Source organism: Bombina bombina, chromosome 1 (assembly GCF_027579735.1).
Source record: "Bombina bombina isolate aBomBom1 chromosome 1, aBomBom1.pri, whole genome shotgun sequence".
Taxonomy (NCBI): Eukaryota; Metazoa; Chordata; class Amphibia; order Anura; family Bombinatoridae; genus Bombina; species Bombina bombina.
Window position 1 is genome coordinate 587,050,742 of NC_069499.1, and position 18,902 is coordinate 587,069,643.

The following is an 18,902-nucleotide window of genomic DNA, read 5'->3' on the forward strand; positions in this document are numbered from 1 at the left end:
AGGAAATATTATCTGCAATATCAAGTTTGACATGACAAACAGTACAAACAACAGCTGGAGGAACAGATACCAAAAGTTTACAGCAGATACACTTTAGCTTTGGTAGCTCCAGCACCAGGCAGCGATTTTCCAGAAGTATCTTCTGACTCAGCTTCAACGTGGGACATCTTGCAATATGTAATAGAAAAAACAACATATAAAGCAAAATTTATCAAATTCCTTAAATGACAGTTTCAGGAATGGGAAAAAATGCCAGTGAACAAGCTTCTAGCAACCAGAAGCAATAAATAATGAGACTTAAATAATGTGGAGACAATAATGACGCCCATATTTTTTTAGCGCCAAAAAAGACGCCCACATTATTTGGCGCCTAAATGCTTTTGGCGCCAAAAATGATGCCACATCTGGAACGCCGACACTTTTGGCGCAAAAAAAACGTCAAAAATGACGCAAACAGAAAAAAAATTTTGCGCCAAAAAAGTCAGCGCCAAGAATGACGCAATAAAATGAAGAATTTTCAGCCCCCGCGAGCCTAACAGCCCACAGGGAAAGTCAAATTTTAAGGTAAGAAAAAATTGATTTATTCATATGCATTATCCCAAATATGAAACTGACTGTCTGAAATAAGGAACGTTGAACATCCTGAGTCAAGGCAAATAAATGTTTGAATACATATATTTAGAACTTTATAAAAAAAAGTGCCCAACCATAGCTTTAGAGTGTCACAGAAAATAAGACTGACTTACCCCAGGACACTCATCTACATGTAGTAGAAAGCCAAACCAGTACTGAAACGAGAATCAGTAGAGGAAATGGTATATATAAGAGTATATCGTCGATCTGAAAAGGGAGGTAAGAGATGAATCTCTACGACCGATAACAGAGAACCTATGAAATAGACTCAGTAGAAGGAGATCACTGCATTCAAATAGGCAATACTCTCCTCACATCCCTCTGACATTCACTGCACGCTGAGAGGAAAACCGGGCTCCAACCTGCTGCGGAGCGCATATCAACGTAGAATCTAGCACAAACTTACTTCACCACCTCCATAGGAGGCAAAGTTTGTAAAACTGATTTGTGGGTGTGGTGAGGGGTGTATTTATAGGCATTTTGAGGTTTGGGAAACTTTGCCCCTCCTGGTAGGAATGTATATCCCATACGTCACTAGCTCATGGACTCTTGCTAATTACATGAAAGAAAACATCAGTGTAGGCAGGTACCTCTAAGAATCTGTCCATTTTACACAATTTCTCTGGAACTACTATAGGGTCACAATCATCCAGAGTCGCTAAAACCTCCCTGAGCAATAAGCGGAGGTGTTCTAGTTTAAATTTAAAAGCCGTCATATCTGAATCTGTCTGAGGGAACATATTTCCTGAATCAGAAACCTCTCCCTCAGCCAGCAAATCCCTCGCTTCAGAACATTGTAAGGGTATATCGGATATGGCTAATAAAGCGTCAGAGGGCTCAGCGTTTGCTCTCACACCAGACCTACTGCGCTTCCCCTGCAACCCAGGCAGCTTAGATAAAACCTCTGTGAGGGTAGTATTCATAACTGCGGCCATATCTTGCAGGGTGAAAGAATTAGACGCACTAGAAGTACTTGGCCTCACTTGTGCGGGCGTTAACGGTTGTGACACTTGGGGAGAATTAGATGGCAAACCCTGATTCTCTTCTGACTGAGAATCATCCTGCGACATACTTTTAGTAGCTAAAATATGGTCTTTACAATTTATTGACCTTTCAGTGCATGAGGGACACATTCTAAGTGGAGGTTCCACAATGGCTTCTAAACATATTGAACATTGACTTTCCTCAATGTCAGACATGTTGAACAGGCTAGTAATGACTACAAACAAGCATGAAAACACTTTATTTAGTGAAAAAAATAATCTTAAAAAAAAGAGAAAAAAGTATACACGTTCTGCAAAACAGTCTAAACACGCACCAATTTTTTCAAAATTTTGTATGTAGACCCACTATAGGTAGCTATGATTGCACCACAGAAAATTTTAACAATTAACCCCTTAATGTCCAAACCGGATCGAAATTAGCCCAGATTCGGAAAAAAAACACTCTCAGCACCTTGCCACAGCCCTGCTGTGGCCCTACCTGCCCTCAAGGATCGTAAGTGTGGGGTAAAAGCTTCGATTTGGCCCAAAACATCCACCAGGGCCGTCAGAAGTTAGAGCTTGCTGTTTACTGACAAAACTAACTGCGCATCTGAGGCGCGAAAATAGGCCCCGCCCATCTCACTTGATGTTTCCTCAGCCTTAAAGAATCGCACCAGAGCGGTTATAACTAGCCATGGGGGTCCTAAGACCCGAAAATTAAGCCTTGTGTGTCCTATTAAAGTTGCCCAAAAACGTTTATTGCCCACAAAATCGTTAAGCACTCCCTCAACAAAAAAAACGTTTGCTCACAAACATTTGATTCAGTGTCAACCATATTAGAAACTGGCCCCATATGCAAGCTAAGTAATGCCCTTCTTTTAGCTCTAGGATTACTGCTTACCCTTACCCTCCTGGGTATAATGTCAGCCTTTCTGAAATACACAGTCTCTCCAGAAAAATATGACTTTACATACCTCATTGCTGCATAGCATGAAACCGTTCCTCACACTGAAGTTTCCTGTACTCCTCAGCCTCTGTGGGAACAGCAATGGATCTTAGTTACAAATGCTAAGATCATCATCCTCCAGGCAGCAGTCTTCATCCATCTGCTGCCTGAGAGTAAATAGTACACACCGGTACCATTTAAAATAACAAACTCTTGCTTGAAGAAATTAAAAACTAATATTTTATCACCTCTTTCATTTTACCCTTCCTAGTACTTAGAGTAGGCAAAGAAAATGACTGGGGGTGGAGCTAAGGGAGGAGCTATATAGACAGCTCTGCTGTGGTGCTCTTTGCCACTTCCTGTAGGGAAGGATAATATCCCACAAGTAAAGGATGAATCCGTTGACTCGTCTTACCTTTATAGAAGAAATATAGGCTGTGCTCGAGCGAAGTCGGGCGTGCTAACCTATTTCTGGTGAACACGCTTTACAATGGACTTGTAATATAAAAGTGGCACTCTAGCGGTAGCAAGGTCAAGAAAACCTTGCTATCGCGCGCTATCATTAGCGTGCCACTTGTAATATAGCCCATAGAGGTTAAATGTATGCTAATTTTCCGACTGTTATGTAATTTTTTTATCAGAGACTTGGAATGTCTTTGATGATGTGGCAATAAGCAAGTATATCTCAGAAAGGTAATTTTCCAGCCTCCAATAGATTTTTAAAAGACCTTTATTTGTTTCTTACAGGGTCCATTATAACAACGACGTTTCAAACCTATACCAGGTTCTTAATCATGTTTTAAACATGATTAAGAACCTGGTATAGGTTTGAAACGTCGTTGTTATAATGGACCCTGTAAGAAACAAATAAAGGTCTTTTAAAAATCTATTGGAGGCTGGAAAATTACCTTTCTGAGATTGACATTGGGGTTTGGCTAACCCTTTCCTGTGCCCCTGATTGAAAAGGTGCTGTCTCTCACTACTATTTTTAATAAGCAAGTATAGTCAATCTGATAATTTCTTCAGCTCAGGAAATTTTCATATTATTACAAACTGCAAACAGGCTCTTACGTTGAGTATATAATTATTCTCTTTGGAGGGTTTGTGCCTGAAGCTGGATTTACTGATATACAAGTGAACAGAAAAAGAAAAGTATTTTGAATACATGTGGTTAGGAACTAAAAGGTATCTACTGATTCAGGTAAATGATTATTTCATAACAGAAGCTAAAGACCAAACACAACTAAAGGGAAGGTAACCAGATAAATGAGGTGAGGGAATATTTCACTTCCTTTTATTCACAGAAAGCATGATGAAGAATAGCAGTAATAAGTAATAAGAGAACAATACAACTTAAAATTCAAACATATTGCCAGGTGAACATTTTTATTTTCTACTGTGGCTGTGGCTAAACCACAAATTAGGTTATCAACAGCTTTTTAACTTTGAGAAGAAGTCTTCTGCTGCCCTGCTCTCCCCGATCATGGCATAACCTCTAGTTTAGTACCTACCTTATTTGGAGAGATAGGTGGATTTGGAGCTCTGTCTTACTCAGTTCTTCACTTTTAAAGACACAAAGACTGATGGATTTAATAGGCAAACTGTTTAGAAGATCACATCTATCTCATATATGACCAAATGCAATGATAGGCACCAATAAGATCCTTCACAGTAGATACATGTCCTTGGTATATGGAAAACAGGAATCAACAGAGCAACCATAGACAGGGTCACTCTCAGAAGACATCTACCCACCAGAACCGATATGCGTCTACTAGAGAGTGAGAGGCATAAATACATATGCTGCACATAACACTACTCACTCTGCTTTGTGTATAATACAACTCACATACTCCATATTACAGCTATATACTCTGTTGTGTGTGTATAAAATTGGTATGCTAACTGCTCTTTTTATAATAGATAAAGTGTTGTACCATGTTTGCTAAATAAAATACAAGAAGCAAGTTTAGTAAGGCGATCGCTGACAGAAATAAAGATGTAAGTTTAAGTCTCTTTCTCAAGTTAACAAGCTAAGAGCCAGATTACGAGTGAAATGAAAAATTGCGCTTTCACGAGTGCAATATTTGCGCTCCACTCCTAATATCAGGGCATGCAAATGTGTGCTGGTATTAGAAGTTGAGCGCAATGCAAACGCAACCTCGTGTTCGCATTGCATGGAAGTTTTGCGCTCACGAGAGTGCACTTCCATAGGCGCCAATGGGAGCCTCGTTCTGATGCCGATAGATACGGCACAGAACCTAGTGCAGCAAAGGGGGTAAGTCGTGCAGTGTTGGGCAGCAAATTTAAAATATATATCCTCATAGACCTAAATGTTCTCCCTATTTTATAATACAAATACACATTCTGTACATAATATACATATGCAAGGTCATCTGTGTATACTAAGTATACACATTGTTCTCTGTATAACAGGCACTTACAGACTACTTGACTACTCTATAATACAGAATTTTTTTTCTACAACTAGTACTATATATAACACTGATACTACTCTTTGTATAATCCAGACGTGTTACTCTACTGTGTATTATACAGATTGTAATAATGCTCTATGTGAAATATAGGGACACTAAAAGCTAGGTGTATAACACACACATTTTTCTCTGTGTATAAAGCAGATACACACCTCTCTTTCTATAACAAATGTACACACTGCTCTGCACAAGTGATAAACGTGCACATGCTAGACGTACTTATGCTGTTCTATATAAAGGGGTCTATACATAAAGCTGCGGCGGACAGATGCGTACATACGTGCCCCTGACCGCCGCAGCTCGCCTCTGGCGGGCTGAATTCCGTTGTCGGAATTCAGCATTGCACAAGAAAGCAATTTTGCGCTCTTGTGCAACGCCACCCCCTGCCCGAGCACAGCCAATCACGCATGGGCACGAGATGTCAATCTCCCCGTTCAGACGAGACCGAGGTGATTGAAATTCTGATGACCGCTGCTTGTTAAATACGGACTGCAGGTTCTCTTGTGAGAACCTGCAGTCGTAGGGGGTTGAAGGCTGGCAAAAGCCTTTGAAAAATCGACCCCAAAATACAGCACATATTCTGCTGTGCCTAGAATACAGACTGAATACGCTATTGTAGATTTTATGCAGACATATATATTACTATGTATAATACAAATACATACGTTCCTTATAATTTAGCAATTATGCACAAAACATACATAATGCAGACAAACATATTGCTCTGGGTTTTATGCAAATATACTTATTTATCTTTTTACAGACACACTATTCTGTACATAATACAGATGCACACCTTATACTACACATACACACAGAGGTGTGTGCTTGCAACTGACCACTTCTTAATTAAATTTAAAGAGGATCCATGTCACACAGGTGCACAGTGACCACACAGGATGTACAGCTGCAGAAACAGGAAACTTACAAATTCTGCAGTCAATAATCAAGAATCAAGTTTCAAAAGGTTAATTACAAGGGTCTTGTTTAATGAGAGTATGTGATCACTAAAGCAGAAGAAGGGAAAATCAACAGATGGATCCGCTGACACAGTGGTTGTACTCACCTATCACGTCCTCTTGTCTTTGTTTAGCTGAGCGTTTACATAACTGTCAGTACAGCTGCAGGTTTTTGCTCTTCTTACTGCATATCTGCCTGGCAACCTACACATGTAATATCTGCCAGTAATGCTATGCAAGTGCAGGTCTGTACTATTCAGTGCATGTCTGCCACTCTAGCATCTTGTTTGCCCATAAAGTACATTAAATAGCCATAGTGCACATAACTGGTAAAGCCAGACACATCCAGGTTAAAAACATATATCTATATATATATATATATATATATATATATATATATATATATATATAGAGAGAGAGAGAGAGAGAGAGCGAGAGAGAGAGAGAGATAGATAGATATAATTTTTTAATAAATGTCCCTCTTACTTGGCATACAATGGCATTGCATATTGCACTTTATTTCTTTACACCTGCAACATGCTAAATACTGAATGCTTAGATCAGTGCAGGAGCTCATTTTTATCATGCCATAGCATAAGGCAGCAGACAGACATACACACAAGGCTTTTTAAGGGGTGTATGCCTGGTAGCAAAACCCTCACGTTATTAATAGGACAGTGTTATATGTTTATAAAATAATTTCTTGTACCAATCTTTTGCAGTTAATTGCTTATATATATATCACACATAAACATGACTTACATTTCCCTTTAATGTCTGTCTAGCTACATAGGTATCTTTTCAGATGAATGTGTGTCAGTACTACATGCTTGCTGTTAAGCACATATGTAATTTCAGCTGAGTGTTTATCTGTCTGACTAGCTACACACCTATCGGCCTAGTTAAAGGTCTGCCTGTCTACCATTGTGCTTGCCAACTCATCTAGCTACATCTGCCTACAGCTCTTCTGGTGGTCCTGTGTTATTGTATAATGCAGCTACTGTAAAACAGACAACATAAAAATGTGCCTTGAGAAAAGCTGAATGAACTTCCCAATAAACTTAAAGAAAGATCTAGAAAATATCTGCTTGTAATAACATGATCTGGAATCACAGCCCCCCCCTCCTCCGTACAACATGGTCCCAAAACTGCCTACCCCCTGAGTCTATAAATTAATAAGTGAGCTAATTGTGAACAAAAACATGATTTATTCTTAAATGATAAATTCCTTACTTTCTTTTTGATGAAAGTCCACAATTCATTACTTGTGAGAATTCATCTCCTGGCCACCAGGTGGAAGCAAAGACACCCCAAACAAGAGCTTTAAAGGGACATTATACACTCATTTTTTCTTTGCATAAATGTTTTGTAGATCTATTTATATAGCCCATAAAGTTTTGTTTTTTTAAATGTTTAGTTTTGCTTATTTTTAAATAACATTGCTCTGATTTTCCTAACCAAGCCCCAAAGTTTTATGTGAATACCATCAGCTACCTTCTCCAGCTTGCTCCTGTTTGTGTAAAGGGTCTTTTCATATGCAAAAGGAAGGGGGGAGTGTCTTATTTTCCACTTGCAGTGGGCTTTACAGCTACCTTTTCAACAGAGCCAAACTGACAGCTTCTAAGTAAGTTTTTAAACAGTTTTATACTGGATTTTTATAGCAGTATCTGTGCATCTTATTCTTTATAGTAGTGTCTATTACATGCAGTTATATGAAAATGAGTGTATACTGTCCCTTTAAGAATCCCTCCTACTTCCCTTTCCCTCCAAGTAGTATGTATAGCCAAGGACAGGAGGGAGAAGTAAGAAAGTTAGTAGGGTAAAGAAGTGCAGACTAGAACTGACATCTAATTGGAAAAATAGGCGGGTTTGTGGACTCTCAACACCAAGAAAATAATTTATCAGGTAAGAATATTACGGTGGCAACAGTCCACAATTCATTACTTGTGGGAACTAATACCCAAGCTATGGAGTCCACAAATGAAAATGGGTGGGGGAAAAAAAAAGGAAAGGCAGCCACCTATTTACCAGGAACTACTGCCTGAAGGACCTTCCTTCCAAAAACTGCCTTCACTGAGACAAACACTTCAAATTCATAACATTTTGTAAAAATATGCAAAGATGACCAAAATGCAGCCTTTCATTTTGTTCTACTGAAGCCTAATTCTTAAAATCCAAAAATGTAGACACAGAACAAGTTGAAAAAGCTGTAATTTGTGAAGGCGATTGTCCCGCCTCCAAGTAAGCCCTGTGAATCAAACTCTTGATCCTTATGTTTACCTGAAAACAGGACAGACAAGGTAGAGGACCAATGGAAATCCTTAGTAGATTGCAAATAGAATTTCAACACCCTAACATATTGGGACATAAAAAGGCACCACAATTTCTTGATTAATGTTTTCTGGAGAAAATACCTTAGGTAGAAGTCCGGACAAAGTTTGTAAGACAGCCCTGTCCAGATGAAACACCAAATATAGTAGATAAAAAAAAAAGAGATGAAGATTCAGATACTCTCTTAGCTGAGGAAATGTCTAACAACAAAAAAAAACTTTTGTAAGATAACAACTAAATATCTAGTTTATGTACAGGTTGCAAACCTCTGAGAAACAAATTCAAACTCCATGGAAGAGAAAACATAAATTATGCTTACCTGATCATTTTGTTTCCATTGTGGGGAAGAGAGTCCACGGCTTCATTCATTACTTGTGGGAAATAAGAACCTGACAACCCAGCCAAATGCTTAAATACCTTCCCCACTCCCCCAGTCATTCTGCAGAGGGAACAAGGAACAGTAGGAGAAATATCAGGGTATAAATGGTGCCAGAAGAACAAAATACAATTTAGGTCCGACCAACGGAGCAACGGGCAGGAGCTGTGATCAGGTAAGCATAATTTATGTTTTCCATCTAAAGGGGAGGAGAGTCCACAGCTTCATTCATTACTTGTGGGAAACAAATACCTAAGCTCTAGAGGACACTGAATAAAAAATGGGAGGGCAAAAAGGCAGACCCTAAACTGAGGGCACCACAGCCTGCAAAACCTCTCCCCCAAAAACCGCTTCCGCAGAAGCAAAAACATCAAATTTGTAAAACTTTGTAAAAGTATGTAAGGAGGACCAGGTAGCCGACTTACAAATCTGCTCTTTAGAGGCCTTATTCTTGAAGGCCCAAGAAGAAGCTACAGCTCTAGTGGAATGAGCCGTGATCCTCTGAGGAGGCTTATGTCCCACTGTCTCGTAGGCTAAGCGAATCATGCTCCTCAACCAAAAAGACAAAGAAGTAGCAGAGGCCTTCTGGCCCTTACGCTTCCCTGAAAACATCACAAACAGAGATGTAGACTATCTGAAATCCTTATTAGCCTGAAGGTAAAACTTCAGGGCACGAACTACATCCAAGTTATGAAGTAACCTCTCCTTTGGAGAAGGGTTAGGACACAAAGAAGGAACAACTATTTCCTGATTGATGTTACGATCAGACACAACCTTGGGAAGACATCCCAAGCCAGTGCGAAGAACAGCCTTTTCGGCGTGAAAAACCAAATAGGGAGGCTCCCATTGCCGCCAGCTCAGAAACTCTACATGCCGATGCAATAGCCAGCAGGAAGAGGACCTTCCAGGAAAGAGTCTTAATGTCAATAGAGTGCATAGGTTCAAATGGAACCCTCTGCAATACCTTAAGAACTAAGTTTAAGCTCCAGGGAGGAGCGGACTGTCTGAAGACAGGCCTGATTCTAGACAGAGCCTGAACAAAAGACTGAATGTCAGGAAGCTCAGCGAGCCTCTTATGCAACAAGACTGATAATGCTGAAATCTGTCCCTTTAAGGAACTGGCGGCAAGCCCCTTCTCCAGACCATCCACACCAAAGAGATGCTGCACCTGCAACACAAGCGATACCCACAGCTGGTGGGAATAAGAGACACTCCTGCAGAAAAGCCTTCTGGAGAAATCCCTGCAACTCCTAATCATAGGGTCTCTAAATTAAGAGATGAAGAGAACGGAACCTCAGGTTTATCCCACTCCTTGGAAATAATAATCGTAACCAAGGCAGGGACCGGAAAAACCTCCACTGAATGATTAGGGTTTGAAAATAATTTCCAAATGCTGTAAAGGCTTATCCTCCGCCGACTTAGGCTCCTGAACCCCTCAAGTCTTTAACACTTCCTTAAGTAGGGAACAGAAATGTCACAGCTAATATTAAATGTAGACTCCTCAGATTCCTGATCTGAATTTGAGGATATTTCCTCAGCAGACAGATCACCCTCTGCTCTATAGAAAGTGGGAGGAGTAGAAGCAGTAGGTCACCTCTAGCAGGGGAATTAGCAACAAATATTACACCTAATTGAAGGCAGTATAATCGTCATGACCTCAGAAATGGCGGACTAGTTATTCTGAAATCTGTGGAAAAATCATTAATGCCACCCTGAGTGGTACATACAGGCAGGTGCAAACAGGTAAAACAGTGGTGGTAGTGGAAGAGATCTGAGACTGAAAAATAGAACTTAGACAAGTACTGCAAAGTTTAGCAGAAGGGCAGACAGTAGTCAATTTGCAAAGCAAAAATGTATTTGATGGGAACACAAAGTCTGTGGGTCTCCCCTCTAACGGGTCTTACCCAGCAGGGACAGTTCCACTCTGCTCTATAGTTAACCATGTTATACACAACTATCAGCACCTCGGTAAGAAAAGGAATAGAGACACATTCAAAATCAGAGAGACAGGGTATAAGGGCACAGCAGTGTTAAAGTATTACAGTAATATTTGCATTACTATGTTATTAAGCCTTCAACAAAATTATAGGTTAATATAATTGAATAACACAGTAATATTATAGCGATTATACCGCTTGCTAATATTTCCAAAAATTGTTCCCTGTTAGGATGCACAGTATTAAACATTTATAACAAAGCTCCTCCAATATACCTCCTTTGCTCTTATAAGGCACCAAGCAGGATTTCCCACATGGCTATTGGCAAAGAGGTAGAAACGTCACCTCTCAGTCAAATAGGGTTCTGCCATGGGTTGCCATACCAGCTCAGTGCAGCGAAAGCTGCAAACAAGTTAATGAGCTTTCAGAATAAAGTATTTTATACTTTGTTTCACAAACGCTAGGATTTACATTCACTTTAACCAAAGATGAGATCTCTGGTTAATTTTAAAAATGTGCCCCAATTGCCTCCAAACTTAGGTATAAGCTTCTATAATAACAGCAACAACAAAAAAAATAGCATCTTTAAATAAAATAAAATGCACAAAGCAGTTTTAAGGGGTTAAAGTGCTGCCTATGGTGACTGTGCTTATATACATATATATTTATGTGTTAATATGTGTATATACACATTTAAACATATATGTATATATTCATACATATATATTTTAAATGTGCTGCGACTTATCCCCTTCACTGCGCTAGGTTCTGTGCGTGTATGACGGCATCAGAACGAGGCTCCTATTGGAGCCTATAGAAGCACGCTCTTGTGAGCACAAAGCTTCCCTGCAACTTGTAAAACCAGCACACAATTGCGTGTGCTGGTATTGCTGAGTGGAGCGCAACTATCTTGCTTGTGTAAGCGCAATTTTGTGCTCCACTCATAACCTAGGCCTTAAAGTGACAAATGAGGAAAAGTAGCTTCAACCTGTTAAATGAACTTCCTCTATTTGCCCAATAAGTCTCTTTCAATGCTCAATTACAACCACATTAGAACTTTTGACTTCACAAGCTATTTCCAAGTCTACTATTTCACTGAGCTACCAAGGCTGACACTTGACATGACTTGATAACATATAATAAACGTCTGACAAACATAAATACATAGTATAGCATACTTATCTGTGGCAATAAATTCAGACTGCACAGAATGATATACTGGTGGCTATGATGAACACTACTTACTGTGCCTGTTAATAGCATAAGGGCTGTAAAGAGGAATGCAGGTACTTACCTATTAGGTGCCCCACCACTGATCTTACCCTGAATACAGTATGCAGGTACAGTAGATTGTCCATCGAGTACTGTAACCAACAATAGAGGATAAATTGAGGGAGAATATCTTCATGGAGGAGGCTAAGGAACTATCACAGGAACAGCCATGACAGCTTGTGACTACAACTCCTGCAAGGAGATTTATATTGCACAGCCAGTACTCTCCTATGTCCCTCTCTTCAAGGAACTACCCCATGAGGGAAAATGTGGGGTTAATATTCCAGTAATTCTTCACAAAATCCTGAGCACCTCTATCCTTGCCTTCTCCTAGATGAGGCAAATAACTACTGGGAGGGAAAGGGAAGAGGAATGGATACTTAAAGTTATGATGTGGGGTATCTTTGCCTTCTCTTGGTGGCCAGGAGATGAATTTTCACAAGTAAGAAATCGTAGACTCTCACCACCTTAAAAAGAAAATAGTAATGTCACATAAGTAGGTAAGGATTTAATATAGGGGTGCTTCTTCACATGGTTTGCCATCTGCAGGGGCAGTGAATGACTCCATCAGCTGGCCGTACACACAGAGACACGTTATCTTGTCTACTACACAGGCACGTTTGGGGCTTGTCCATACTTCAGTATAGACTGGTAGCTGCTAACAAATGCTCATACACTATTGGCTTTATTTTACTCACATTTAACTCAACACACACAAACTGTATCTAGTAACGTGTCACTGTGTAACTGCTTGTCTGGAGTGATCTTTTGTCTACCTGTATATTGCTCTGCCTGACCAACTCTATGTGTTCTTTTTGTCTAACAAGCTGCACATCTACAAAGTAAGGTCGCTCACCCTGTCAGACTTTGTCTGCTTGTCTATCTACATGATGCTCCTCCTGTTTTAAGGGGTAAACCTCAGAAAGAAGTTAAAGGGATATAATGGAGAAAATAGAAAGGTCCATGAGTTCATTTACATTTTCAATAGAAGCATTTTTGCAGTATATAATTATTTCATATTCCACCAGCATTCATGTATCTTACTTGCTCAGAGAGTCAGTGGTGGTTTGTATTAAATCATCACAGACAAGCTACACTCCATCGCCAGCTTTTTGAATGCTTGTGCACAGGGCAACTTGCAGCATATGTGCATCTGTTGCTGAAACAGTAATAACTTTTACTAGAAGCATTTTTTGCTAATACAATGGTATTCCAAAGTACTTCTGTTCAAAACTGAAATGCCCTCCTGCACATTACGTGCCTTTAAATTCATTCATCAGACACGCTTCCGTGACGTTCTTGAGCACTCTATTGCCTCTTACCAAACTATTTTTCTTGGAGTTTTCAAAGAATTTTGGAACTCAAATTCAACACCTTGGACATGCGAAAACACTTTTACCTGTTTCAAGTAGCCCTTTGGCTGTTTGTGTGGCTTTGTTTTAACGCTACAGTTTTTCTGCATGCAAAACTTGTTCATGTGTTAAACCAGATTTCTTTTTTAGTGTAGTTGGTTTAAATAAAGTGCAAATTACATTTTTATACTTGAACAGATATTAAACAGTCATATAAATGCTCATTTATTATTGCAATTAATAGTTTGGTGATATGAATATGTTCATCCTAAAATAACATGACATTTAATAGAACATTATTATATATTAATTTAATTAATTTATTTTGGGCCAGATTACAAGTGGAGCAGCATTTAACGCTCATACTCGAGCCCTAACTCCGCTAGAAGTAAGCTTTTTGTCGTCGGGTATCGTTCGTATTACAAGTTGAAAGTAAACAGTTTCCGCTCGCATGCTAAACCGGGGCGTGTAAAAAGCAGAACTTCACGCATGCGAAAACGCATTTCCCCATAGAAGTCAATGGAGCAAAAAAAAGTGGGGAAAAAAAACCTAATACTCTACTCGTGTGCAAACACGATTGCATATTGTCATATATATATATATATATAAAAAATATATAATATAATAATATATATATTATATAAATTATAATATATATAAAACACATTATAGATATATACAGATATATATATATATAGGAATATTTATTTATAAATGCATTGAACATATTCTGCTATGTGCAGAACACTGGAATGTGAAATATTTACAGTAAATACACAGTGTAACACTTAAATATGAATACTGCATAAATATGATTTTACACATTTTAATCTGTTTGACTGCAAATGGCTCCAATGCACTTATATATGTATACTTGGGTATTTCTGTGTATATATGTGTATATGTCTGTAAATACATATAAATAAATAGATCTGTACACACATATAAACATACATACATAGATATACATATTGTAGACATGTATATGTACGTATCTCTATGTTAAAGCACTTTGCCTGCCTTTTTTTCCCAACAACAACTGAGACCTCATATCTTGAGCCCTCATAACTTTTTTGTGCAATTTTTTTTTGAATATTTTTATCAGTCTTATTATGAGTGTAACTGTACTTTGTAATGTATTTGTGATGTGTTTTGCGAAACAGTTCCAAGGACATGGTAATCATTCTAGCGTAAGTTGCAATTGAACTTAAGCAATCGCATTTACTTTCAACTTGTAATACGTAACATGAGCGATAAACCCGACACGCACAAACTGTTAACGCACTACTCATAATCTGGCCCTTTATTGGTTAACTGAAACACCTATATTAAGAAATATTACACAATGATTATTATTATCAACATTAAAATAATTATCCTTCGACTTACTTTTGCTTTGGACCAAAATCTTTTGCTTTTATGAATGACTTAAAGGGACAGGAAACCCCAAACGTTTCATGATTTGGATAGAACATACAATTTTAAACAACTTTCCAATTTACTTCCATTATCAAATTTGCTTTGTTCTCTTGTTATCCTTTGCTGAAGGAACAGCATTGAACCACTGGCAGCAAGATGAACACGTCTCGTTAGCCAATCACAAGAGACAAATGTGTGCAGGCTCCAATCAGCATCTAGCTCCCACTAGTGTAGGATATGTGCGTATTCCTTTTCTACAAAGGATACCAATAGAACAAAGCACATTTGAAAATAGATATTAATTTTAAAATGTCTTAAAATGACATGCTCTATCGGAATCACGCAAGTTTAATTTAGACTTCCCTATCCCTTTAAATCATTGTGAAAATGTAGTTGAAAATCCTGAGATACCCCTGTTTCTTGCAGTTTTTTTTTATGTGCTTTGAACTAGATTATACTGATATTTTCTGATACAAATGTTGTTCTAATTTAATCATTGGCTAACAAGCAGCTACATGAGGTTTTCACCAAATTCAAATTGATTGGAATAATGCAATGCTGTAACAAATCAAAGCATTTTATTGCTACACTACACATTAACTGTGTCTGTTTGTATAGCTGTATGTCTCTCTGCTTTATCTCGACTAATCTACTGGTCAAGCTTAAGTTCTATAAAATATCCATATAATAGTCTATGGTGGCTTTAACACCCTCTCTCTACAAAGCAAAGGAGTAATAGGGCTGTTATATGCAGGGAGAGGGGTTTAATAGAGCTATACAGAGCTGGAAGAGATATTATAGGATACAGCATTCTATGCAGTAATAGTACTAGATATATGGGGCTTTATGATGGGAAAGTTAAAGAAAAGGGTTTTATGCAGTTGTAGAAAGAGAAATAGGGAGGGTTGTATGTAGCAATACAAGGAACTATATGAAACAAGTAGAGTGTTAAGGATTGTTATTTGGAGCAATGGGAGGTTACAATGAGTGGTAAAATGAAGCAATAGAAGGCAATATAAGGGGAATTTTATGTTGCCCCAGGTGTTGAATGGAGGGAATGAATATAAAGAAAGCTGATTTGATACAAATGAGGTAACAATGCTGCCACGTAATTTTAAAGTCATTTAACCATGAAGATATGTCATAGCAATGTGCCGGTGACAGTAAGCACAGCTTACAAATATGGGGGTGAGCTCACCTTCAGCAGTGCTCGATAGACCATCGGCCTTAAAGTTGCTTGTGCTCTTCTTCCGCCGGTGTTTCTTGCGGTTGGCATGAGGGGAGGGTGGTGGATCCAATTTGGGGCTGGTGGTGCTGGAGATAGAGGGACTGGAACACACTGAGTCACCTAGGCCGGTGTCTGCAAAGGAACAAAAGCATATACAATCAATCAAATCTGGGAATGTGTTTGAGAGCCCTGTATTGTTACATAGCCCTGCATCATATGCAATAAATATTTGTAAGGTGTAATGAACCACAAAACCACACTGGAGGAGCTGCAAATTGTCCCAGGATTAAGCTACCTGGTTGGGGATTAGTGTAATGTGAATGGCTCTTCACTCTGAAAGCTGCCAGTCCTTGGACACAAAATATGAGAAGATTTATTTAGCAACAGCTGATGTTATCACAATGATATAGGGAGCAAAAGAGTGAGTTACTGGAAGGGTTTATAATGGAGGTGGGATATATGAAGCAATCTTACGAGTTACGTGGAGTATTTATAACTAATAACAAGAAGGATTCTAGACAGCAGATGCATTTGGTGGAGTCACAGGGAGGAAAAAACGACGGTATAGTGAGGGGTGACAAAGAAATAGGGGTAGTGATAGGAACAACAGATAAGGAACAATAAGAGCAGTTATACTATGTACCGAAAGGACTTACTAAACGGATGTATTAGTCTATTATACGCATACTACAGTGCAACAGTAGCATGCTTCTAAAATAAATAAACTGCTATATTAAACTTTTCTAATGCAAGGATCTAATGCTAATTTTTGCCCTAACATAGGCGCTTATTGTTGATAGTTGAGCATAACTATCACTTACCGTCCAGGTTCATGAATATGTTACCAAAGTAATAGTAGACATTTTTTTAACGCATTTCACACGCATTTAAAATAAACTGACAAGGATGCACAGAAAGTAAAGTAATACAAAAAAGCAGAAAGCATGGAAGGGAATGCTATAAAAGAAAAAGATGGGAAGAGGCGGCACATCCAGACACAGGATTAAGATCATTTTTATATATCTTGCACATCTTCTATCCTGTTTTATAGCTGCTGTAAGAACACATCCCACCCTCTACCAAAATACCCCTTCTACAGAGGGACTGTAGCTCAGAAGAACGAAAAAAATCTCATAAATATCTGTGGTTGAGAGATCGCTACTGCCACCGGTCTGCTCTTTCCAAGGACGCCCATAACTTACTAAGAAATCATTTAACTTCTACTGACAGGATGCCACATATAGATAGGAAAAATAGTCTGCCATCTTTGCACCATATTCCCACAGGGTGCCACATCTGCTATCTGTAACCAGTAATGCAATGTCCTGTGCAAGCAAACCCTGCTGGTCTCACGCTAGGGACTTTATGCAGCAGTAAACACACCCAGGATAACTCTAGCATTGGCAGAAGCTCTCAACAAGTTACTTTGCTGTAAAATACATTAATTTAGCCACACACTGCACTATAGAATCATTCAAAGTCTTGTGATTTAGAAACTCTCTAGGACAGATGATTGAAAGCGCTATGAGGCGGCAAAAAATTCCAGGTGATCAGCTGCTATGTCGAGAGAGCTTGTTGAAATAATACAAGCTCCCAACATAGCTGCTAACAGGCTGTATAGCAGAGTGGCATTTACTATACATCCCTTTTCGCATGGCAATTCTATTGCAAGGAATCATTTATTTTAGATCGCCAATATGGGCGGCAATGCTGGGTGTTATCTATAGCCAGCCTCGCCGCCCATATTGGCGATCTAAAGTAAATGAGCCCTTGCAATATAACTGCCATGCTAACCACTAATACTCCTAATTCAAAGTACCCCATGATTGCAAACTAACACTACACTAATAAATATCTAAACCACCACACGCCCACTGCAAGTACCTATCTTGTTAACCTCTAAAATTGCCACATACCCAGCGCAAGTACCTAGCCTATTAACCCCTATACCGCTACATACCCACCCCAAGTACCTATCCTATTAACCTTATACCACCACATACCCACTGCAAGTACCTATCCAATTAACCCCTATACTGCCACATAGCCACCGCAAGTACCTATCCTATTAACCCCTATACAGCCACATATCCACCGCAAGAACCCATCTAAACTATTAACCTCTATACCGTTACTAGCTCACCACAAGTACCTATCTAAATTGTTAACTCCTATACCACCACAAGTACCCATCTAAACTATTAACCCCTATACCACCACTAGCCCATCTCAAGTACCCTACACTATTAACACCTAAACCGCCACAACCCCCAAAGCAAAGCGTCCACCGGCTCCTGGACCCTGGATGAAGAGGGCCCGGCGTCAGATCAAAAGGAGATTTTTTTTCGCATGTTGAGTAAAATCTTTGGGGGTGGGGTTTTTTATTTTAAAGAATAGGCTTTTTTTTTTTTTAATTTATTTTTTAGGATAGGTTTTTAGTCATTCGACTTTATTATTTTGTGGAATAAAGGGGGGGTTACTTGTAATTTTAGAGGGGAGGTCTTGTATTTTTATTTGGGGCCTGTAGATAAGTGTTAAGTATAATAAAGGTTTTTTATTTTGGATACTGTCATTTATTATTTTTTGTAACTTAGATTTTTTTATTTGATTGTAACTTATTTTTTTTTATTTTCGTGTAACTTAGGGGGGTTAGACATTAGTGTAGTTCTAAGTTTGCTTTGGGAGGTGGGGGTTTAAGCCTTAATCACCTAACCACCCCCATACCTGTATGGGGGTTGATTAAGTTAGGGCAGCTTAGGAGTTAATTGTGTATTTTAGCATTTATCTGGAATGTTTAAAATAGTATGCATTCTCATGTATGATGCATATTCTTTTAAAGGGGTACTCAAGTGAAAATAATCTTTTATGATTCAGAAAGGGCATACAGTTTTAAGACCAATTTACTTCCATTCTAAAATTTTGCAAAGTCTTTTTATATAGAGGGTATCAGATTCTCTGTGCTAATGGA

At 38.8% G+C, this 18,902-nt stretch overlaps 1 protein-coding gene across 1 annotated transcript in view; it reads right to left on the reverse strand.

Moving 5' to 3' along the window:
* LOC128659928 (arf-GAP with GTPase, ANK repeat and PH domain-containing protein 1) overlaps positions 1-18,902 on the reverse strand; it is a 254,122-nt gene that overhangs the window by 124,789 nt on the left and 110,431 nt on the right. Inside the window, exon 8 of the mRNA XM_053713516.1 lies at positions 15,905-16,066. Within this exon, the coding sequence (XP_053569491.1) occupies positions 15,905-16,066 (162 nt within the window). The remainder of the gene's footprint in view (positions 1-15,904; positions 16,067-18,902) is intronic.